The sequence below is a fragment of the Neltuma alba genome, unplaced genomic scaffold (genome assembly GCF_004799145.2).
Source record: "Neltuma alba isolate B1F8T4 unplaced genomic scaffold, ASM479914v2 tig00001132_pilon, whole genome shotgun sequence".
Classification (NCBI taxonomy): domain Eukaryota; kingdom Viridiplantae; phylum Streptophyta; class Magnoliopsida; order Fabales; family Fabaceae; genus Neltuma; species Neltuma alba.
The window spans coordinates 26,322-50,310 of NW_021632347.1; the positions used below are offsets into that span (position 1 = coordinate 26,322).

The following is a 23,989-nucleotide window of genomic DNA, read 5'->3' on the forward strand; positions in this document are numbered from 1 at the left end:
GCTGTATGGATTTATTCTTTGGCTGTGTAGTTGCAGTTGCAAGGCTGAGAATAGAAGAGTGAAAAACTGAGAAGAGATCCGAGTAGGGTAAGTGAAATAGTCAATTCAGATCTTGCATAAAGATGTTTCAACAGGGAAAGATGAGTGTTTTATAATGGGAATAACAAAAAGGTCGGAAACCAGTATCAGACAAAGTGGATCAAAATTTTATATTTACTAGGTTTTATATTTAGGATGGGAGAGTGGCTCGGTAATAAGTTTTAAAATTTCAAGAGTCTGTAAATTAAGAGAAATTACAGATTGCGTTTTAACTAATTCTTTGTGGGGGAAATGTTGGAAAAGGAAAATAGACAGTTTTAAAGAAACTTGGATTGGAGATAGAAACGCATCGTAGAGATGAGACAAAGATGAGAGCTATGATGCGGTGCAGTACTTGGGGCCCATCTGCTTCCATGATATGAGGACCCCCATCTACCCCCCCCCCTCGTCCTTTCACACATTCCCACAAACATGTGACTTCCACTTCCACCTTCCCATTTAAGATTCTTCAAACTACCCACGCAAGAGACAGATTTTAGGCCCTCGTTGGAATCATATTTATAGATACTTATAAGCACATTTTATACAAGTTAAGATAAAACTTCTTTCATATATTTATCTCGTATTCTATAAATTATAATAAAAAGCTGCTTATAAGTTATTATAAATAGGTCTTAATTTGCTTGATATGTGGATAATGAATTGTACATTACTACCACCATTATTATTAAATTTATATGATATAAAAATAATAAAATGTCGCACAATATGATTAAGGTGTAAATTTACTAGTGAAATATTCTAGCTTTGCCATGGATGTAGAACACCATGAAATTTTCTTGAGTGTAGAGGTATTCGAAGTTTTTAAAATAATACAAAAATGTCACGGTTAGTCAATTAATATTGACCATTTAACAAACATATTAAAAAAAGGTGCAACAATAGATATTTAGCTTACAAAACCATGCAAAAATGCCACAAGTATTAAGTTAATCAATTTTGACCACTTAACACAGTCTCCACAGGCGTTGCTTGGTGTTTTTGCTTTTAGCAACTCTATACGCCCCTATGAGGTCTGGTGATGAAATGACTGCACTATCCTTTTAACTCCCTAAAGTTTAATTTTTAACTTCAAGAATCAAATTATTAAAAAGTTTCATTATCCTTTTAAATTTTGATTAAATATTTTAAACAAAATTTGCATCTTTGGCCAAATAAAATGTGTCACTTGCAAATCTGAGATGTCTATAAAGAAATGTGTTACTAAGAAAACACTCTTTTCATCTCTCTATCAATTTAGTTCCAGACATTCATTTTATTTTGGTAATCTAAAAACTTTGTTTTAATTTTGTGCTATCTCAACTTCAATATATGTCAGGCCCAAAAAAAAAAAAACTTCAATATTCTGGTGAATATATATTTTTTCAGTTAATTGGCAATATTGTAGGAGATTTGTTGTTGTGCTCCCTCCTATTCTTATCATAGGGCATTTTCAATTAATTCACACACGTGTCAAAAAATTACAGTTAATTCATTAAATCTATCTTAAATTAATAAATTTTTTAACTTTATTCACATTAATGAGGTTTTAAAGGAGAGAGACACGAGAGAGTAACTGTTATAACTGAAAAACTAGGTGAAGCAACGTCCATGACACCATTTCAGCAGAAACTCCTTTATTTTTTGGGTATAAACTTTTGAGCAAGAAATGGTAAATGTGGTCTAGTCTTGAAACATATAACTATCAACTATTGACAACTTTTCACTTGTTATTAATACTTTTTAATAATTATTTTTTTTCTTAAAATTTTGTTGTAATTCTCCCTCTTTTGTCTTTTCATTTGAAAGGTTTTAGCTCATGTTTTGCTGTGAATTATATTTTATGTTACCCACACACAGGGATAAAATCAGTTTAAAAACTTCATTGATATCTCATGAGCTTTTTCAGATGGAGAAATGCTGTTGTCACAATCACAAGTTTAATTTTATAATATTTATATATTTCAGTTTTCTTTTGTATTTTAAATATGTATATTCGATAAAAAGAATTTACTTAAGAAAGTTCATATTATTATTAAAAACATAAAATCAGAAATTAATATAGAAGTTGGTGTAAAGTTGCAAACATGCTTGAACGAGAGGCAAAAATAAAGTCTATTGCTACCCTTTTTAGAAGCAACGCTACAAAAAAGAACGAGATATCAATGTCAAACCCCTCTCTCTTTCTCTCTCTCTAATATTACCACAAATATTTGTAATATTATTTGTTTAATTCTATTTACTTCTCTACTTTTTAAAATATCAGCATCATTCACTTCTTTTTGACAGGTTAAGAAAGTGATTTGTAATTTTGAACATATGAAAATAAATATATCAATATATATAGGTAATTTATTAGAGCATTATTCATGAGTTGCAAATAGTTTCACTCATTCCTTGGATTATTGGATTATTAATTAGTGTAAAATATGTTTGAAGAAAAGGTATAAATAAAGTCTAATGTTGCCTTTTTCAGAAGTAAGACTTCCGAAAAAAAGGTGAACTATCAATGTCGAGCCACACCCCCCACCTTTTCTCTCTCCTCCATTTCATTTTATTTATATTCTCTACATACGTATTAAATGAATTAACATTAGTAAAAATTGGTTGAAAGTCTCTCTTTGAGAATTAATTAGAAAAGGGACCTATAATAAATATAAAGGTATGATCCCCTCAAATATCAATATGTGATGGAAAAAGATCATATTCCTGATGGATGCTAATTGCATATGACGGATCCTCATTTGTATATCATGGATCCTAAGTGTATATGGTGGATACTTAGTTGCATATGAGATCTTATTATTTATTACAAATCCTAATTACATATCGTTGATTCAAACTTGCATATTGCGGATATCTAGTTACATATGATATGTTATTGCATATTATGGATCCTAATTATAATAATTGATACAAAGTTGCATATTGGTGATTCACATTGCATATCATTGATCCAAATTTACATAAAGAAATTCTTTTGCATAGTACTCACAAACAAATTCTTATCTACAAATTAACACGATGGAAGTGGAATCCGTTATTGGCATAGCATTCATAGATAAGAATTTGTTTGAGAGTACTATGCAAAAGAATTTTTTTATCTAAATATAACATATATGCAATTAGAATTCAGCAGTATGCAAATTTAGATCAATGATATACAATTAGAATCCGTGATATGCAATAAAGTTTATATGCAACTAAGCATCTGTAATATGCATTAGAATCAGGCATATACAACTTTAGATCAGTAATATGCAATTATGATCTGTGATATGCAATAAGGTCTTATATGCTAAGTATTCATATATGCAATTAGAATAACCACTATGCAACTTTAGATCAATTATATGCAATAAGATACCATATACAACTAGGTATTACAATATGCAATTAGAATCAATAATATGTAAATTTGGATCAAAATCTGTAATTAGGATCCATAATATGTAATAAGATCTCATATATAGCTAGGTATCCACCATATACAATTAGAATCTATCATATGTAATTAGCATCCGTCAATGTAATATAGTATTTTTCCTACCACACTTACTGATATTTGAGAGATTTATACCTATATCTTTACATTTATTGCATGTCCATTTCCTAATTAATTTGTCAAAGAGGGGACTTTTAACTAAATTTCCCTTAACACTATCTCCTACCCGTTTTGATTATTGTGAATTCCTTTGATTCTATTTGTAAGTTAAAAAGATAAGTTTTTTTTTTTGAAAAATTTACAAGTCGTATTATTAAATTTTTAATATGAATTCATTATTTTATCTTTATCTATTATTTTATAGATTATTATTTTCTTGAAAAATATATATATTAAAATAGGAATAAATTGAAAAGGTGCTAAATTTTAAGATAAAATTAATGAGATTTAAGATTTTTCTTAGTTTTAATAAAACATGTTAGAAGTAATTTATAAATAAGCTCATCTATTTTTATTTACGAGTCACTCCCAACATATTTTAACCGGAATCAATAAATTAAAAATTTTAAATTTTATTAATTCTGTTTTAAAATTTAATAACTTTTTAACTGTTCTCATATCTAATATACACTATACATGAAAACAAAATCTAGATTGTACATTTATATAAAAAAAAATTTAATAATGTGATTTACGGATAAAATTAAAAAAATCTTCTTTTCCTGCCTCGCAGGGAAGACCTGAGGAGTAGCAATTGTACGCTTCATTATTATTTGCACATGTTCACATATCTAAGGCACTTCCTCATCATGCAGTCACAATTATAAAAAATTAGACCCTTTTTTCTTTTGGACAAACAAAAACTTAGACCTTTGACCTTATGCATTATGCGTAGGCTGATGTTAAGAGATAGAACTTCTCCACAATTTTGTAATACTACCTCCTATCCTAAATATAAAAATTAATTTATAATTAAATTACACAATAAATTAGTTCTTATCTTTAAGACCGGTCATAGCATATATATATCACATTGTTTACGACAACAAATATTATATTTTTTTTTTTAGTTTTTGCCAGAGGCAAAAGATAACAAGTATCATTAGTAAAAATGCGACTTATATCCCATAATGATGTCAGTTTGATTCTTGTTATTAGTATGAGCAACTTGTTAGTAAGTGATTTATAAAAATATTTTGTTAGTGTCTTTTTGAACTTTCAGAATTTGTCCTTTTTGCATGCCTCCGGGGGAAAAAAAAAAAACAAACTGGCCAAAACATTTTTTAAAAACAATGAAAAGAATATATTGATTCTATCATTTAAAGTGAAGTGGCCTTAGACTGATATGAGGAAATTCTCTGTGTGTTTGAGTGGCCCACTATATCTGTCTATATCTAAGTGCTTCCTGTTTCTTTGAAGTAAATAAATAAGTTAGGGTAGAAAATATTGGGAAAATTAAAGGGGAACCTATACATGGAATGCTTTAAGCTTTAGAAAATTTTAAAGGAAAGAGCTTAAAAGGTTGAAACAATTTTTACAGTCGAACTCAGTCGAATCTTGAAAAGATTTAGATGGTCCCCTTTATGTGTCAACATTATTCGAATTTAATTAAACTCCTAATTAAATCATTTCGGTCATTTTCTAGACAAATAATATCACTTGTGTTTTTAGGAGCTAAAATGAAATGCATTATGCCTCATGTAAATAATATTCTCTTTATAATTTTAAATATAAACACTAATTAACTAATTTAGGCATAATAAGAAATTAAAATAAATAAATTAATTATAATAAATGTGACATGATTTTACTAAAATAATCTTATATAATATCATATTATATATTGATTTATAAGTCATCACGCAAGCTAATTTAAAAATAATAATAAATGAAAGAAGTGAAAAAGATTAACGTAATCCCATCATAGAATGAACTCTTATATTAGGTTTTTTTTTTTAACTTTTATATTACATATTAATATCTTACTCAATGATAATAGAAGAGCTTAATAACTTGATGATTATACTTTAATTTAGTAAAATTGAATATAAGGAAGACATGAAAAGCGAAAGAGGAAAACTGGCAGAGACTGAGAGACACACAACAACTTTGCAGAGAAGTGCTCCTCTAGGCATGCCTCTCCTCTTGCTTTAGACCACAACTTTCACTTTCTCTTTGTTCTGATTGCCTTCTTCTTCTTCCTCCTCTTCTTTCTCCAGTAATGGAGTCTTCAAGGTTCCGAGACGACGATTCTGACTTGAATCTCTCAGAATGGAACTCCTCCGCCTGCAACAACAAGGCTCGCATCTCTCGCCATAACACCATGTCCAGAAGGTTCTTCAGAGAAGATTCCAGGTCTTTCCGATCAAACTTCACCGTCTCCAGCACCGCTTCTTCTCCTGGATACGCTTTCAAAGGTCTGCATATTCATCTTCTTTCTGCTATCTCTTCGTTCCCCCTCACTTTCCCTCACTTTCCTTCATTTTCTGTCTTCCAGATGAAATCGACCCCTCTACCTATTGTTTCTCCACTGCTCTCAAAGGTAATGCAATCATCAACAACAAAAACAATGATGATTCTTCTTCCAGTAACAATTGAAGTAATTAATTAATTATAATTTGCAGCATTGCAAGCAAGGTCTGTGTATCATACTTGGGAGTGTTCGTCTCCAGAAGGATTGGCTTTGAATTCCAAGTGGAACGAAGCTGAGAAATATATCTGCAATCCACTTTCCGGGAAAGTTCCATTGGAATGTTTATCTGCAAAATCTCTCATCAGTAGTGGAAGGTCCTTTAGAAACTCATCCTTCTCCTCCAACAGATTCACCATGTCTGCTCCTCTTGTTTTCTCTTCCTCCACCCACCTTCCATTATCAAAGCCTCCATTATCATCTTCCACAACCCAAGATTTCACCATGCAATTCCCTATTCTTTCAGGTTCATCATTCTATATATAACACCCTTTGAGTTCCACATTCAATCTCTCCTCTATAAATTACTCTTCAATAATTCACTTGTTATATAATCTATATATATATATTTGTGTGTGCAGAGAAGAAGAAGGAGGGAAGGACAAGAGATGTGGGAACTCAGAGTACACCGCCATATCTGAGTTCAAGCAGTCCGAGTCCAGCTTCAACACCTTCGATTGTAGAGAGATCAATCAAGCGAGTAGGAGAATCATCGCCAGTTTCAAATTCAAAAACAACCAAATCCGAGGAAGACGAGGTATGTGGGGTTTGAATTACTGAGCTTTTTCGTTTTCTTTGGTTTGACCCCTGGCAGAGGTAATAAAATAGTACTGATGATTCTGAAACATGAAGTTGATTGCTGGTTAACTAGTTTACTGTTCATTGGCTCACGAGTGGCGATCTTTATGACCGAAATTTCATGTGTTTGAGAGAGGAAAGATATGTCTGTCTTTGCCATTAATGCAAGATGGTTTGGATTATTATGATTATTGCAGAAATAGATAGGCAACGAAACATTTTCTGAGACATGGGCAAGTTTTGAATTTGAACCATATGTGAGGAAGAAGCCAAAAACGCAAAATACAAAAATTAACTTGTTTGGGAGATATGTCGAAGGAAAGAGGAAGGGAGAAAGAGAGGAAGGAAAGCAGGAAGTAGTGTTTGCATTTCCCGAGAGAAAGAGAGAGAGAAGAGGGAATCCAAAATGAATTAGATGACAATAAATGAGATTGTTGCCTTCCAAAATGTGGTACTTGGAGACATATTTGTATTGGTCCCTCTCTTTGCATGTGCACATGGCCCTTCTTGTCTCCACCTTTTTTTCCTTTGAATTATAATGTTCATATCATCAAATTCAATTATACTCCTTTCTGTCTCAATTATAAATAAAAATTGTGTCTGTGTGTATATATATCTTATTTTTATAACAATTAATAAATGTTTTCAATTATATCTCCATTCAAAATTAGAAGAAAAGAGTTGTTAGAATTATGACAATAAATGGTCATCATTACTAACAAGAGTATTAAAAATTCATATTGTATTAAAAGGTAACCCAAGTCAATCGGTCAAAGTAGTGAATTAGTGAACTAATCCCTTGACCAGTCTAATTAAGCCTGAACATTTTGAGTTTTCTTTTTCAGATAATAGTTAGTTAGGTTTATGTTTTAGTAGCTCTGTTTTTTAGGATTATGTGTGGTTTATATATAAATTATTTATTTGCTTGTGAATTAATGTATTTTTATTTAAATAGTACTCTTTTTGTGATTATATATAAATATTTTACATATTTTAATTCCATTATATTATTTTAATTATTAGTGGTGTAATTCCTAATTGATTATGGTTTGAGTCATTATTTTAACCAGTTTAATGACGGATTTGATTTACAGTTCCTTAAAAACTATCATTATGCTTCTAGCGTTTTTTACTTGTGAATTAATATATTTTTGTTTAAATTTTATTCTTTTTGTTATTATATTTGAATATTTTTATATATTTTAATTGAATTATATTATTCTAATGATTACTGGTGTAACTCTCATTGATTGTGGTGTGAATAATTATTACTTCTGCCGTTCCTTAAAACCTATGTGAAAGGCTGAAGGGATATAATAATTGTGCAGTCTCAATAGTAGGAAAGTGGTCCAAACATGATTTTTCTTTTATATACTTAAAGGCTTTTTTGAGGATATTTAGCCACTTACTAGATATTCTTTTAGTCCTATTTATAAAATATTTTTAGTATATTTTACACAGACTAAGAGATACCTTAAAATATATTAACTCTCTATTAAAATATAATAATTTTTTAACTTTTTCTTTACTTAATATATACATCTTTCAAAAGAAATAACTACTTACACTATAATAAATTAAGGATAAAATAGTACATTCACGATGAAAATTTAATGAAGTGATTTATAAATAGGATAAAAAAATCTTCTCTCTCTATCTTATAAATAGGACTAGAGAAATAATAACCTTGGTTGGAATACAGAATATTTATATGTACAATACATTACAACTTTTTTTTTTCAATTTTTAGAATACATGGTACACAATTTAACCTTAAAATTTTACCATTCATAAGCTATGATTTTTTTTTTTTTGCCAAGCATTACTAAACTATGATTAGACTTCTAGCTTTTTAACTGTACATATTGATTGATGAAAATGAAATTGTGGAAAATTTGAAGAAAGATAAATTGTAGTTTTTTTTTTTTTGCCTCCTTTGTCTTAGATGAAAGTACACACATGCATGTATGCACTGAGAGCACAACTGAAAATGCCTATACACTGTCGTTCTACTGTTTCTTCTTTTGGAATATATCCTAAAAACTTCCTCAATTATTACATCTTCTTCAACATTTTACTGCCTTCATCCACGCATGCGTATCATATACCACCTTTATTGGACTTTGGGATGTATACATATACATACATACATACATATATATATATATATATATATTATATGGCTCTTTTAGATGAGACCGATAGATAATAATTAAGTTCCACTCACTTCGTCGAGAGAGAGAGAGGTATTTGAATGAAAACCAAACTATAGTTTTAAAAGTACTTTTACAGTTTACGAATTAAATATGTAAAAAAATTTGTCTCGTTTTGAGAAAAAATGCTTCTTAGAAGCATTTTTGAGGGTTGCTAAATACTCTTTGAGCTTTTGACATATGGGTGTCACTGAAATATTTTTGAAATTGATGAAATATGTGAGGGTAGGTTTTATAGTCTAGGATATAGGTGAATGTAATTTAGCATAGATAGATTTCCTTTTTTTTGTTTTCACTTCTGTGTTTTAGGCATATGCAAATTATGTGTTATTTTTTTTTTCCCCGATTGGTGAGCAATATAATACTACCTCTGGTCTTTAATATAAGACCCTGTTTGACTTTTATTTTGATCCTAAATATAAGACCCCAATCTACTTTGTCTCTCATATTTATACATTTTTTCCTAAATAGTCTTTCTAACAATGATAGTTTTAGTCAATACACTTGATTAGTAAGGATATTTTAGAAAAAACAACATATAGTTAGGACAAATAACTAACTCAACTTACTTCCTTAATCTCCTCAAATTAGTCAACTGGCTCTTATAATTAAGACCGGAGGTAGTATATAATAATTATAGGATTTCTATCGCATTGAATTGGCCTGTTTGTTATTCTGTTTAAATTTGGAAATGCCAAAGTTGAAAAGGATAAGACTATGACTTATGGTCCATACTCTAGTGTTGATTTTGATGTGAGCAGAAAATTTACCCCTCATGTGACTGCTTGTAAGCTTTATCAACACTTTTAATTAATAATTAATTGAATAAAAGACAGATATTGAAATTGTAAAAATTAATAAACCTTGCTGATTTGTGTTGGTCCTAATAAAAAGAATTAAGTTTCACTTAAACATACATGATGACTTAGGTTCAAGTTTATATGTATCCAGAAGACATGCTTGAGACCCTCCTTAAACTCAACTTGAATTAGATACCGGATGGTAATTTTTTTTAAAAAAAAAAAAATTTCTTTGATTCTTAATATAGGAGTTGCTTAATTAATTCGGATAGGCTAAAGAAGTGAGATGAATTTGTTAATTAAGCACATTTGACCTGATCTTTTAAAAATACCCTCATATAATATTTGATTATATATCAGCTTATAATGTAAGTAAATTTAATTTGAGAAAATGGATAATCATTGAAGACAAAGTAGATTAAAATATTATATTTACGAAGATTAAGCACTAGTTAAATGGCAGATATCTTTTCTGGCTCTGAAACAATGTTTGTTTTTTTTCACCTACTACTTAGTACTATAGATAATGTCAGACAATTGACAAGTCAAGAGGAACAAAAAAAACAATGAGGATGATTTTTGAAAAAAGATGCGAGTAAAAACTCAAACACAACAAGAAGTGTTCTTGAGTTAAATTCAAATTCAAGAGATGAAGAATATTGAAAATGATGTTAGGATGGACCATGATGATTTCAATAAATGCAGGTGGAAGAAGAGAAAGTGAAAGAAACAGAAGAGACAGAGACAGTGACAACAACACAGAGAGATCAAAAAGAGGATCAACTTTGTAGCAGCAGGATGAAGCAACAAGCTGGCTGCTTTTCTTGGACATGGATGACCAACAGATTCCTCAGAAATCATCATAAGACAGCCAACAAACCCAGAAAATACCATAACAATGTCTTCCCCACTCATCATCATTTTAAACCTTGTTGAACAAAACCCAGGTTTGAGAAAAACAAGAAAACAAAAAGAGACCAAGATGTCATCAAGAGATTCTCTCTCTTTTAGGTTCTTTGTGGGGAAGATAGATAGAGAAAGCAAAAGATGAAGAGTTAGTTTGAAGTTTGTTTAGTTTAATTAGTGGAATTTTCGTGTTGTTCTATGGAAAATAGGGAGAGGAGTGAATTATTTGATGTAAGTTTGTTTGGTTGTGGTGAAACTTAGGTGACAGCTTGGGCTTCGCGTGATTCATTTTTGTTTTTGCCTTTTGATGTGATATGATATCTCCCTCTTGTTCTTTTTAGCATATATACTAAATTTACCCTTTAGACGGACTTTTTTTTTTTTTGGGTCATAACTCATGTATCCGTTATATTTTTAATAAAAAATTTGAGTTCACAAACTTAAGTTTTAAAAAAAAAAATCTTGATGGAAGCGCCTGGTGTTATTTGGGCCAAATGGACTGATTCGTTTGTCCTAGATTCATTATACAAATCTTACTCCCATAGTGAAGGGGAAGACAGAAAGCGATGTAGGAGTGGATAATTTGAGTTTAATGAGGTGTTAGGAGAAAAAAAAAAATCAAACCATAGTTTTAAAAATAATTTTATAATATAAAAAATAAGTATGTAAGATGAGTTTTATTTTAATTTGTATAAAAACACTTTTAAAAGTACTTTTTGTAATTTTGGGCCTATAAATAGTTACAACTATTTGGGCTGCGTTTTTAGCCCATGTCCAGAAGCAGGACATAAAAAAATTAATAAAAATGTTTTTAGAAACAAAAAATTAATTGATTAATGTCTTGTGAAACAAAAATATGATTCCCCTTCTAAAAGAAATATACTTTGTTTAAAAAAATGTCAGGAATTCATCCATTAAGATTAAAAATTTTAAATTATCAGTCTAAGATTTTAATAAAATTCAAAGGTTCGATCACAAGAAGTATCCAAGAACACGAAGCCAAGAATGAAGTTGACGGAACCTTCCGAGCAGCGCATGTGTTTATTTATATGCAAAATAAATTCAGAAACATCAATCCATCAACATATCAATACAACATAAATAATAGCAAACTATCATGCAAGCGACTCATTCCTTAAACTTCAAGCAAAGTAAGATATCTATATCTTGTCCTGTAGATTCAAGCACTTAGATGCAATTTATAGGTACAAGGAATTGTCCATTTGATGCCTACAATTACATATAATCACAGGTCGATATTACAAACACTATAGCTTGTAATTACATTGCAAAAGATATACCTACACACCTGTGGTTCATGTTTCTATCATTAACTGAAAGCTTACATTGAATATAGCAAAAGATGAGAAACAATATCTTCACTATCTTCCTGGCTTCTCGCTCCACTGGGGAAGTACAAAAAACTTAACGTCAGTATCAGCCTCATTTTATTGTTATCACTTAAATACTTAAGAAAACAAGATCAAAATGCTTCTTTATTGTAGTAATTAAATGAATAGTGCATGTAGTTTGCTACAGTTAGCTAGTGTTGAACCAAATCGACAATTAAATAAACAAAATAAATTACGTACAGAGAGAAGTATTGATAAAAAAAATATGGAGAGAATCCATATTCCCGCGTACACCTCAAGAAATGAAAATGGAAGTCCCTTTGGGGACACCTAATAAGGAAATAGAAAATCTACCTACGATTCAGTTTCACCATATCCAAGATTAACCATAAATGATGCAATTATCTTGTTATCAGTGACTAGCTAGCAGTACCACTTCAACCTTTTCCCAGATGGATATGTACTTTAAACAAGAAGCAGTTATGGAGAATATCAGAGTATGGCAACAAAATCCAGATCAAATTATTACCAACCATACAAAAACCTGCATATTTGCTTCACTTCTTTCACTTGGAACGGTGCAACAGAAGTCTCAAATTCTAGGTCTTTTAGCCCTACAATCAATGACAAAAATCATATATATTAAGCTCGGGTTATCATATAGTAATCATTACAACCATGTCCCCGAACAAACATAGCCTCTCCAACAACGAGAACAATATATCTAAGCAATTAGAACAATTTAGTTTGAAAAATAAATGAGCTCACCTTGAAGAAATGTACGCCTCAATATCGTGCTTCTGTTCAGTGCCATAAACAAACCACCTCTCATCTGCTGCTGCTGCAGCATCTTTATCCTGAAATTCAATTTCTGTGCATGCCAAAATCTTTTAAAATTTTGCTAGATGCCAAACCGTAATGGTTTATGCACATAATTTAAACTAGCACAAATCAAAAATTACCTTGCAACAAAACGGCATATTCATCAGTATAACATTTTAATCTCCAAAATGCCCGGCCACAACCATCCAGTAGCACAGGTTCAGTTCGGACAGCATCAGATCTTTGTTTCACTGTGTAGTTATAGCAACAGTAAAAACAACCAGTCATTACAATAAAATGATGGAAATATTCATTAACTATGTGTATTCCCTACTCTCTAGCAAGACGGAAAGAAGTTTTATTTACATGCATTTTTCTCTTTTTGCCTCTTTTAAGCACACTGTTAACTTACTAAATTCGGCCCCACTGTGGATGGTTAAAATAGGGTTTATATTCTAATCACATATCCAATAAGAATATGGAAAATCTGAGAACACTCATACTAAATCATCTTGCTTTATGTCTCAATCAACAGAAAATAATTTGGAAACTACTTATTCAAGACCAGTTATCTTTTTATTTGGTAAAAAAAACTACTTAAGGAGAATACTAGTTGTGAATTGAAGAATAAGAGTATGATCGGATGCCAATAGGTGTTTGTCACACGCCATTAGTTTAAGTTAAAACTATAAGCATCTTAATTTATCTTATTTGTTTGCGTTAGTTATTACTATATTGTAACTTGGATGATCTTGAAAAATTCTAGATCCATGCACACCCACCCAAACTTTGACCAAAGATGGAAGAATGAGGCCTTCGGGTGGGCATGAACTTGGAAAATGGTATGAACACAAACTCTTATGAAACACAACATACTTTTAGGAATCAGGCCTTTTGCCTCAAGCATCTTAGCATGAGCACGAGCTGCCTCACTTTTTATCTCTCTAACAAGACCTTCATGCTCTGAAATTGAAAGGGGAGCACCGTTGTTCGCAATAATGGCTCTAGCCACGTCATCCTTCATTTTTTGCTTAAGACTTCTTTCCTGCAGATAAAATAAACCCAAAAAATATGGCAACAACTTTTGAAATATATATATATATATATAAAATACAACCACAAAAGATGTCCTATCAAGTATGACACTACCTTTTCCTTGGCTGCAGCAACTTTTATTTTTGCTTCTTTTGCACTTTCAGCAAATTTTGAGTGTTGCTCATCAATAAAACTCCTTATAGTCCTGGACAGATTTTGTAAATTACAAATCACCCCAAAGAAAACCAAGACAATAAGAAGGACAAAAGAGGGGGGGGGGGGAGATAATATCATAGCATAGTTGTCTCGGATTATTTCCTGATTACTTACTCTGTGTCCAAAGCTTCATCGCAAAGAAAATTCAATAGCTTAAGCTTATTTGATAAATTCAAATTATAATAGCCATCAATTCCTTCTTCAAGACTATCTAGCTGCAATGCTTTTGGCACAACATCAGATTCAGATATTATATTTCTGAGAGCTTCCCACCATGAATGTTTTCCGCTCAACGATTTTAAGGAAGGAGACCTGCAACAAAGAGATTGAGATGGTCAAACGTCATCCAAGTAAATAAAAGAGTAGGACCTTCCAAAATAAAGCTTGAATAAATACACCCATACCCATCTCCTGATTCACTTAGTATTAGAGTCAACAATCTGATATAGAACTGAACTACTAAGGTCTTGTGTCTAGTGGGAGCACTTTGTATGCATATTAATTCTTCTAGGATGGCTTCAGCTTCTCCTTTCTTCATATCAAGAATCTGACGGTAGGCCATAGGAAATATTCAAAACAGTCAGCATAATTAATATGCCAAACAGAAATTATTTCTTCAAAGCTAATATAATGACATATTGAGAATCATGTGCTGCCTTGAATGCTTTCAGCATTTTTGAGGAACATCCATCAAAAGATAAACTTGACACTGGACCTGTATACTATCTGTATGCTATCTGATTAATCATAGGAAATTGTCACAATTTTGTATTATAAGGGCAGAGCCTTCAAAGAACTATCTTAACAGTCTATATTTGATTCGTGAACCACTTAGAAGATATATTTTGTTACAGTGCTATCATACCGACAACAACTACCCTCTATCCCAAAAGCTAATAGAATCAGACACAAGACATACCTTCTCAAAAGCGGTGCAAAACTCCAAGAACTGCAATGCATGACCAACATCTTCGGGTGGCAATTCAAGGTCTAGTATACTGGTTAAAAGAGAGCCCGGTGGCAAAGAGATGACTTTGTTCATTTCTTTATTCTGAGGGTTGACACCGTCTTCGCAATTCTGTTTGTTCATTTCTTCTTTCACATCATTCTCATCAGAATTTAAGGAAACGTCATTTGAAGTCCTAGAAACCTTCATTCTCTGTTTCATTTTATTTCGTTTCTTCCCTGCTTGAATGATATCCTCAGTTGCGTTTTGTTTTGTTTCCTCAGATGGAACTTCATTATAAGTTTTAACCTTTTTCGTGCTCCCATTTTGGCAAGCATCATTTACTCTGCTGCCATTACGTATTTCCTTTAGCCCTTCCCGCTTTGTTTTTTTAGGTCTTTTCTTGGAGTTAGGCAATGCCTTCTGAGAGTTTAAACCACTATTTCTGTCTAAAGAGTTCTCCTTGCCATGCTTCGGTGACAGAGCAACCACAAGCTCCTACGGGACCCCAAAAAAAATAAAAAATAAAAAATCAACCCAAATATGCAGTGAAGTATACGAGCTATTAGTCTGTGATCTAAGAAGAATTGAGACAGAGAATAGCCATCAAACCTTGCCTGAGCCGCATGGCATTTTAGGCGAAACTGCATTACTCTTAACCTCCATATCAGAATTTGAAATATTAAGATCAATCATTAGATCCTGCAATAAGGATGAAATATGAGCGACGAGGAGATCAATGAACCATTTAAGCACATGGCTTTGGCAGCTGCAACACAGTTGATAAGAGTAATGAGATGAACAATAGCATGCCTTTTTGGAAGAAATAGCCTTTATAGGCGAAACAACAACGTTTGGAATATTGGCGGATGTTATATTATCGGGACCTTTCACGTCAAGCATTTCTGACACGGAGGAAAAACCCGATGCTTTGGCTGTCTTCACTAATTGACCAGTAGGTTGATGGCCTCTTCTTTTCCTGGAATATCACTCTCATCTCAGAATTTATAAGACATAAATTATGGAATTCTGTCGGACAGAAACCAAAAAAATGCAACAGGACATCTCACATCATCAATATCTTACATGCATAGGCTGCAATTGCAGATGCCTCTGCACCTAGGACATTTCCAATCGTTCAACACATTCACCTCTTCAGCTTTCTCTCCATATCTAATTCAACACAAATCTAGAGCTCAGCTTGGAAGGTTACATAAAGTACTTTACCTTCCCACTCTATGAAAACAAAAGATTTCTGAAAACACACGTTGTATGTCACCAACGAAGCTAACCTGTTCAGGAGGCATTTGTGGCAAAACTTAATGGTACAAAGCTTCTCCCCTTTCAAATTCTTACACCAAGCAGCAAAATCCCTGGTTTTTTGACGGCACTTCAACATGGAAAACAAATAACGTATCATGGAAATGAACTTGATGCTACAACTAAATATACCTATTTCCATAATTAGACTAAGAAACCTAACCGCACTTACTCCCGTGATTAAAGAACTGCAAGAAGATTAAAGAACGAAGAAAAGAATATAGAAAATTACAAATCTTCATCCAATATACCTGGTGACAGCAGACCCCGTTTTCCGAATCATAGATTCGGCCACCGATGACTCGAATTCCTGGGCACTGAGTTCGCTTCTTCACTTCATTGGCCACTTTCAGCTGCTGCGGAGCCAAGACTTCCATGACGATACAACAAGAGCCTAAAGAAAAAGCCCGAAGGGTTTGACAGACCAGTAAGAAAGGTCACACTGGACAAGAAAAGCAAGCTAGGAGATGTCTCCCACAAATTTGGGCTTCAGACAAGTATCGCTCTTTCTTTCTTACAGGGAAAGATGGAGAGAGAATATGAAATTTCAGATTTATATGATTATATCTACCGTGAAATTTTAACACACTGTTCCCTCCTTCAATGGAGGATTGGCGGGAGGGACCGAAATGTAAAGAAAAGTGGAAATTTTGAAATTCCGAACTAATTTGGGAAATAGGGATTTTCGGGGGCTTTTATCCGACGATACGACGCGACTGCTTCTCCCATAGTTATGTCGCATCTTTCGACTTCGAGAACCTCCTGACTGTTGGGAAATTTTCCCTTAAATAAAATTGTTACTTTTTTTTTATATCTTAAAAATAAAAATTTTTGTCCATAATATTTTAAATTGGTTCTGTTTCACCGAATTAAAATTCATAACTAGATGGCATGGGCATCATGCAAACTCTCAATTGAGTCACACAATTTATGATTGCTAATTATGTGATTTGTTTGTGCATTTTATATTACTCCTTCTGTGCTTAATATAAGATCTAATTAAGAAGCTGATATTAGTCCTATATATAATATCTATTTCACATTTTTATCATTTTTTTTAAATTAACCCGATGATACTCTCAACAATGATCAAGTAGAAGAGGAAGCGTAGGATGTTTTAGAAGAAGTATGTCATATGAACTAGTTTAACTAATATATTTAATTTACTCAAATTAATTAATTATGTCTTATGTTAAGAATCGGAAGAGTATATTAAGATCAATAATTTTTTTAAATTTTATTTGGATTTGAATTATACCTTTACGTTATATTTTTAATAAATTATTTTTACCCACATGTTTTTAATAAATTATTTGTGTTGTCCATGCTTCAGATTATTTAAATGCCTCGAAAATAAAATTTTCATTTGAATTCACACAGTTATATTGTGAGTTATTATTTTTCAGTAAGAAGAAAATACGATACCGAAGTCCACACATCGAAAGTAAAATGAGCATAACATAATGTTGGGTGTTATCCGTGTTTTCTTCCATGCGCCTGTTTTATTTGTGCTATAAACTAAGGGTTAACTGCTAATACTATAAAATAAAGGTTAAGATGTAAATTTGTTTAGAAAAATTTTTTAAACAATTTGCAAAAGTGAAAGTTGCCTTAAAAGTTTAAAATCAGAATAATATTATTTTTACAATTAAAAATATTAACAGTCCATATTATTATATTATTCCCTATATTATATGAAATTCTTCGATCACATGTGTTTCAAAAAACTTAGACAATTGTTTTCCTTTTTAAATTAGAATTTGAGCTAAATGAATAAACAGTGTAATTACAACGGTGGAATTATAATTAGATTTAGAATTAGAACTTGACAGGTAATTATAAATTTCATCACGTCAAAGTAAATACAGTGTCCTCAATTAAGGGGTGTTTAAGTAAAACTTAAACTATAATTTTAAAAATAATTTTACAGTATACAAAATAAATACATGATAAAAATTCTCTCAATTTATGTAAAAATATTTTTAAAAAGTTCTTATAAGAGTAGAAAACGAGCATAGTCACGGAGAGAGATACATCTGTGGACTGCGGACTAACAAAATTATCAGACAAGAACTTGTCAAAAAGGAAAAAAAAACTCTTTTGATCCTTGATATAAGATCTATTTAACTAATTTGATGAGATTAAAAAAGTTAGGTAAATTAGTTAATTATAAGAAATGTGACACATTTTTTCTAAAACAACATAATCATCTTTCTTAATACTCATTTTCATCTTTTATTTGATTATGATTGAAGAAATATCTATAAAGATAATTTAAAAAAATTAATAAATATAAAAAATAAATTTTATATCTAGAACCAAAACCAAATTGAATCTTGTATTAAAAATCAAAAGAGTGGCAGACAAGAAATTAGTAGTTGAACCTGTTTGACAAGAAACCATAACTGAAGCCTCCTTGACAAGAAACTGTCATATCCACCAACCCAGAATTTCGCATATAAATTCTTAAACCATCTTAATGAAACGCAACAAACGAGTCACCGCGACCTTCTTATCACAGTCTTTGAGCTCCAGCCCACCATGTCATTCATCGCTTTCATCTTCTTCCTTCTCGTCTTTGGGATCTCATTATTCTTTCCTACTTCTCTTCTCTTTGATCCGAAGCCTCACAAGATCCACTTCCGCTTCCCGAATCTCTACCCAGAAGGCCTTGCTTGGGATCCACTGACCCAGCAATTCTTCGTAGGATCCCTCCGTCAACGGATCATCGCCACTGTCAGCAACGCCGGTGATGCGAAAACCTTCGTCTTCGACTCTTCCCTCCCCGAAAACGTCACCTTCTTGGGTCTTACAGTGGATCCAGTCAACAGACGCCTCCTCGCCGCCGTCCACGCCATGGAGCCTCTCCCTCCCTTCGATGCCCTCGCCGCTTACGACTTAACTTCTGGGCAACGAATCTTCCTCTCCGTACTCCCCGACGACGGTGGATCCGTTCGTCCGACTGCAAACGACGTCACGGTGGATGACGAGGGGAACGCCTACGTCACGAACTCCGGAGGGAACTACATATGGAAGGTGAACAGCAAAGGAGAGACGTCGATATTCTCGGGGTCTCCGGAGTTCACGGCGCATCCAGTGGACAGCGACACACCGCATAGCTACTGCGGCCTGAATGGGATCGCTTACGTCAGCAAGGGGTATCTCTTGGTGGTGCAATCCAATACGGGCAAAATGTTCAAGGTTGATGCAAATGACGGGACGGCGAGCTTAGTGCAGATGAAGGAGGATTTGATGGTGGCAGACGACATCGTGTTGCGAAGTGACGGCGTCGTTTTGGTGGTGTCGCCTGTGAATAAGCTGTGGTATTTAAGGAGTGAAGATGGATGGATGGAGGGAGAAGTGTATGACGAAATAGACCTTGATCTGAAAAGATTTCCTACTTCATTGGTTGTGGGGAAAGAGAATAGGACGTATGTGGTATATGGGAATGTGGAGGAGGGTATGATGGGAAATTCAGGGAGGGAGAGTTTCAGCATAGAAGAAGTGAGATCAGAGAGGGAAAATAGAAGTATTCAAATGAGGAGGATGCTTGTTTTGATTGGGACAGGGTTGGCTTTCTTTGTTATTTGGATGCTTCAGAAGCCGTCGTGGCTTGTTAATAAGGGAGAAAAGGTTAACTAAGTTTAAAGAACTGAATAAATATTGTTGGATTTTTATGGATGTATCAGAGGACTGGTCAGGCTTCTAAAGTTGTATTCTCGCTTTCGTTAATATTCTACGAAGCATGAACTATAGTTATATTTTATGTGATAGGGTCTATTGTACCCCGAAAATTCATGCTTTTTTTTAAATTATTTATGGGGTTTTAGTCCTGCATTTATTTTATTTTTTTTAAGAAAACAAGGAAACTATTGTTGGATATATATATATATATATATATATATAACATAAGTTTTTTCAAGTGCCAGGTATATATGCCTACAGCTAGTCTTTTTCATTGAGTCGCTATATGGATTCAAGCCCATCTATTCCCAACAGACAAATAAAAACACTTGGACATAAAACATGTTCTCAAAATCATTTACACAATTTAATCATCTGTGAGGCGTTCCCGACCTTCTGCTCATCTTCTTTGTCGCCTTGGTCATTTTCCACATGACAAAAGAGGTACAAATAATATTATCTTCAGTCCTTGATATAAAATTATATGACTAATTTACAAATATTAATAAAATTAGTTAAATTGGCTATTTGTAATAAATAAATATTGTTTTTTCTAATAAATTAGTTATCTGTAACTGTGAGACAAAGTGAATTAAGAAATTAAGGGCTTGTTTGGTTTCTTGTTTTGAGAACAATTTTTTGTTTTTAAAAATAGAAAAACAAAAAAACTTGTTTGGCAATATGTTTTTAGTTAATTATTTTAAAAAGCAAAAAAAACAATAATATGTTTTTAAAAACTGAAAAACCAAAAGAACTTTTACATGTTTTCTTGTTTTTGTTTTTGTGTTTTTTTTTAAAAAATTAGAGAAATCTTTTTCTCTTCTTCTCTACTACCTACTACTTATCACTACCGGTGATAACTATCATTTGTCAAAGTATGATTTTTTATATATTTTTTTCAAATGTGATTTTTTAAAAATCATTTTCCAAACAAAGTTTTTTTTTTGTTTCCAAAACTTGTTTTTAAAATTTTTTTTATAAAATTGTTTTAAGAATAAGAAAACAAAGAACATAAACAAACAGGCCCTAAATCTCACTACTACAATGAAGACTTTTTACTTCTATTTTGTATGACTTTTTACTTTTGTTTTGCAGGGGACATGAAAAGAAGGGACATAAAAAGTACCCCCCTTTTACTTCTGTTTTGAACAGAAGAGAATAATGGTATTATTTACATCTGTTTTGAACAGAAGTAAAAAATCACTTTTTTACTTCTGTTTCTCCAAAAACATATATAAATTTACATCTGTTTTTCTTAAGCCAGACGTGAATTGACGTCTATTTTGCTAAAACAAACGTCGATTCATGTCTTCTTTTGGATAAACATACATAAATTTATGTCTGTTTTGGTTAAACAGAGGTAAATTTACATCTGTTTTGGGGTAAAATAGAGGTTAAAAGTGTGATTTTTATCATTCAGCACAGTCCCAATGAACATTAACCAAATTCAAAACTAATAATATCAATTGAATCCGATTCATTCAAATTACAGCATAACACATCTTATAATGACTATATCATCATGCCAATTCCTAAAATTTAAAAAGACATAAAAATTACTTTTACAAGTAGTGGAGATTTTACATATAACATAACAAAAATCCAAAAATTATTAGAACAAAGCTTTCCATTGACAACTAATTAATACATAACAATTTTTTTAATCTTCAAATCCATTATTCAATTAATAAACATCCCATTTTTAAAGCTTCCTCTTGAATGTAATCAACATTCTAATTCAATACATATAGGAAAATTCTCTTTTAGACATTTTGACAAACACTTTTGATGTATTAATTTTCAAACAAGTTAGTTAATAGGGATTTCAAACTTCAAATCCATTACCCAATCAATGTAAACAAATTTCAACCCATCTAAATGCAATTTTTTTCATTAATAATTTAATGTATACCCAATCCTTAATCTAAATTCAATACATATAGGAAATTATCTAAATGCAATCTCTCTTAGGCATTTTGATAAACACCTTGTATGCATTATTTTTCTAACAAGTATTAACAAGATTTGAAATCTTTAAATTTTCTATCCAATCAGTATATACAAATTTAAACAATTTAAACACAATTCTTCAATAAAAATTTAAACAGAAACCTTAGAAACCAAATTAAAATTCCTCAAGTCACACAAACCCACGTACAACATATTAAACCCACAACACAACCGTTGAATGAACTTACCTTCACTGTAGATTGAAACTGTTGTGGCTTTCCTTCGATATAGAGCGTATCACGGCCTAGAGAGACGAGGAGGACGGCAAGCTACTGTGCGTGTGAACTTCACTGCTTCAGCCTTGTTAATCGACGGTGACGAGCTACTACAACACAAAAATTATAGCTGCTGCAGAACGACGACAATGGAGTGAGGACTAGCTACAGAATAACGGCCTTGAGAGAGCTGAAATGAGAGGGAGAGTTTCAGAGTAGCTCACGGTTGCTGCAAGTAGAAGACGAAAATGAGAGGGAGAGAGCAAAAAATCAAAGTTCCCACGCGCGCTAGCCACTGGTTGGTGACTAAATTAGCTTGGCTGGCAGTACTGATATGAAGCTGATAAGGGCAAATTTTTTTAAAAAATAAGCCACCTTCACGTCTGTTTCTTTAAAAACAAATGTGAAGTAACGTTTGTTTATATCAAACAGACGTGAATTAATGTCTGTTTTTATTAAACAGATGTTACTTTGTGTCTGTTTTGTGTAAACAGACATAAAAACTATATATTTCTCCTCTATTTTTTAGAACAGACATAAATGAGGGAGGTAAATAATATATTTTGTTGTAGTGTCTCTAACTAGTTTTTATGTTTAGCACAGGAGGAGGTAGTAACAATTTTTGTGCCCAAGCAACAAAAGCCATTAATGTCTGTTGATTTTAGCAAGGCTATGTAATTAATCTATATAGAAACTTGATTAAAAGTAATTAGGATCTTGGCTCTCATCACCCATGCCATGTAATAATAAGAGGTTGATACATCTAAACGTGTAGTCAAAAGTGATATTAAGTTCAATGTAGCCTGTGCACGACCCTCACAAATTTTAATTTTAAAAATACTCACAATTTTGCATGATAAAATTAAAGTGTCAGGGAAGAATTACTAAGGGTAAGGATCATCGTTATACCGCGGGAAAATCGGTTTTTTTTTTGCCCAGAGACGAAAGAATCATGATTTGTATTGCTTTGTTTTGTACTGTTTGATGAATCTTTACGACTTCGATTACTGGATTTGCAAGAAAAATGTGAATGGATATGAAAAAGAAATGAAGTTGATGAAGTGACTATGAATTCCAGGAGAAGACCGAGAAGAGAGAAGACAATGAAGAAAGTTACAACTATACATAAAATGATAAAGAGATGCCACTTTTTAAGAGAAATATCCTTTACTCATGCCTCACATTCTTTAATTTTTTTTTCTGGTTTAAAATAACTTATAAATAGCTTTTTAATTGTCATTTATAGAATACAAAATAAGTATGTGAAATAAGTTATATTTCAACTTATGTAAATATGCTTATCAGCTCCAAATAAGCACCAAATTAAATGAGTTTTACGAAATGAAATTCTTACCAATTATTTATCTTGTACTTCATAAAATCACATTTCTATGATTAATCCAAATATGATGACTATTTCCATTTATTCAAAGACACAAATAGAGCTAAAATTTAACAAATGCATGACTATTAGCAAATATACAAACCATAAGGGCCCAATTAGAATATTCTCTAAATATATTATGATAATATTCTCTAAATATATTAAAATATAAGGGTAATCGCAAAAAAAGATCTTAGAATTTGAAAAACGCAGATAGGGACCCGTGACAACTTCACTATGGGTTTTGACAACTTTAAGTGAAGTTGTCACGGGTCGCTATCTGTATTTTTCAAAT

The 23,989-nt window shown here is 32.0% G+C and overlaps 3 protein-coding genes across 3 annotated transcripts; 2 read left to right on the forward strand and 1 right to left on the reverse strand.

Annotated features, from left to right (window-relative positions):
- Positions 1–5,630: 5,630 nt before the first annotated feature.
- LOC114751348 (uncharacterized) lies at positions 5,631–11,004 on the forward strand. The gene is made up of 5 exons (XM_028940033.1): positions 5,631–5,940; positions 6,021–6,065; positions 6,148–6,459; positions 6,575–6,750; positions 10,510–11,004. The coding sequence occupies exons 1-5, from the start codon at positions 5,745–5,747 to the stop codon at positions 10,738–10,740; spliced, it is 960 nt and encodes a 319-aa protein (XP_028795866.1). The 5' UTR covers positions 5,631–5,744; the 3' UTR covers positions 10,741–11,004.
- A 1,010-nt stretch (positions 11,005–12,014) lies between these two features.
- Positions 12,015–16,975, reverse strand: LOC114751324 (uncharacterized). Its single transcript, XM_028940001.1, has 14 exons — positions 16,653–16,975; positions 16,374–16,471; positions 16,168–16,254; positions 15,895–16,060; positions 15,694–15,783; positions 15,055–15,579; positions 14,540–14,682; positions 14,250–14,447; positions 14,034–14,124; positions 13,761–13,929; positions 13,025–13,135; positions 12,831–12,933; positions 12,592–12,676; positions 12,015–12,116 (listed from the first exon to the last, which is right to left on the reverse strand). The coding sequence occupies exons 1-13, from the start codon at positions 16,776–16,778 to the stop codon at positions 12,655–12,657; spliced, it is 1,929 nt and encodes a 642-aa protein (XP_028795834.1). The 5' UTR covers positions 16,779–16,975; the 3' UTR covers positions 12,015–12,116; positions 12,592–12,654.
- A 1,937-nt stretch (positions 16,976–18,912) lies between these two features.
- LOC114751316 (uncharacterized) lies at positions 18,913–20,225 on the forward strand. The gene has a single exon (XM_028939990.1). It carries the CDS (start codon positions 18,943–18,945, stop codon positions 20,041–20,043), a length of 1,101 nt encoding a protein of 366 aa, XP_028795823.1. The 5' UTR covers positions 18,913–18,942; the 3' UTR covers positions 20,044–20,225.
- Positions 20,226–23,989: the final 3,764 nt, after the last annotated feature.

Bases quoted from the DNA above. Each gene is read 5' to 3' on its own strand.
- LOC114751324 (XM_028940001.1), bottom strand. From the start codon at position 16,778: ATGGAAGTCTTGGCTCCGCAGCAGCTGAAAGTGGCCAATGAAGTGAAG. The intron at 15,784-15,894 runs GCATGCTATTGT...TCCTTATTGCAG, and splicing joins AGGCTATTTCTTCCAAAAAG to GATCTAATGATTGATCTTAA. The intron at 15,580-15,693 runs GTTTGATGGCTA...GGGGTCCCGTAG, and splicing joins TGCCATGCGGCTCAGGCAAG to GAGCTTGTGGTTGCTCTGTC.
- LOC114751316 (XM_028939990.1), top strand. From the start codon at position 18,943: ATGTCATTCATCGCTTTCATCTTCTTCCTTCTCGTCTTTGGGATCTCA.
- LOC114751348 (XM_028940033.1), top strand. From the start codon at position 5,745: ATGGAGTCTTCAAGGTTCCGAGACGACGATTCTGACTTGAATCTCTCA. The intron at 6,460-6,574 runs GTTCATCATTCT...TTGTGTGTGCAG, and splicing joins GCAATTCCCTATTCTTTCAG to AGAAGAAGAAGGAGGGAAGG. The intron at 6,751-10,509 runs GTATGTGGGGTT...CAATAAATGCAG, and splicing joins CCAAATCCGAGGAAGACGAG to GTGGAAGAAGAGAAAGTGAA.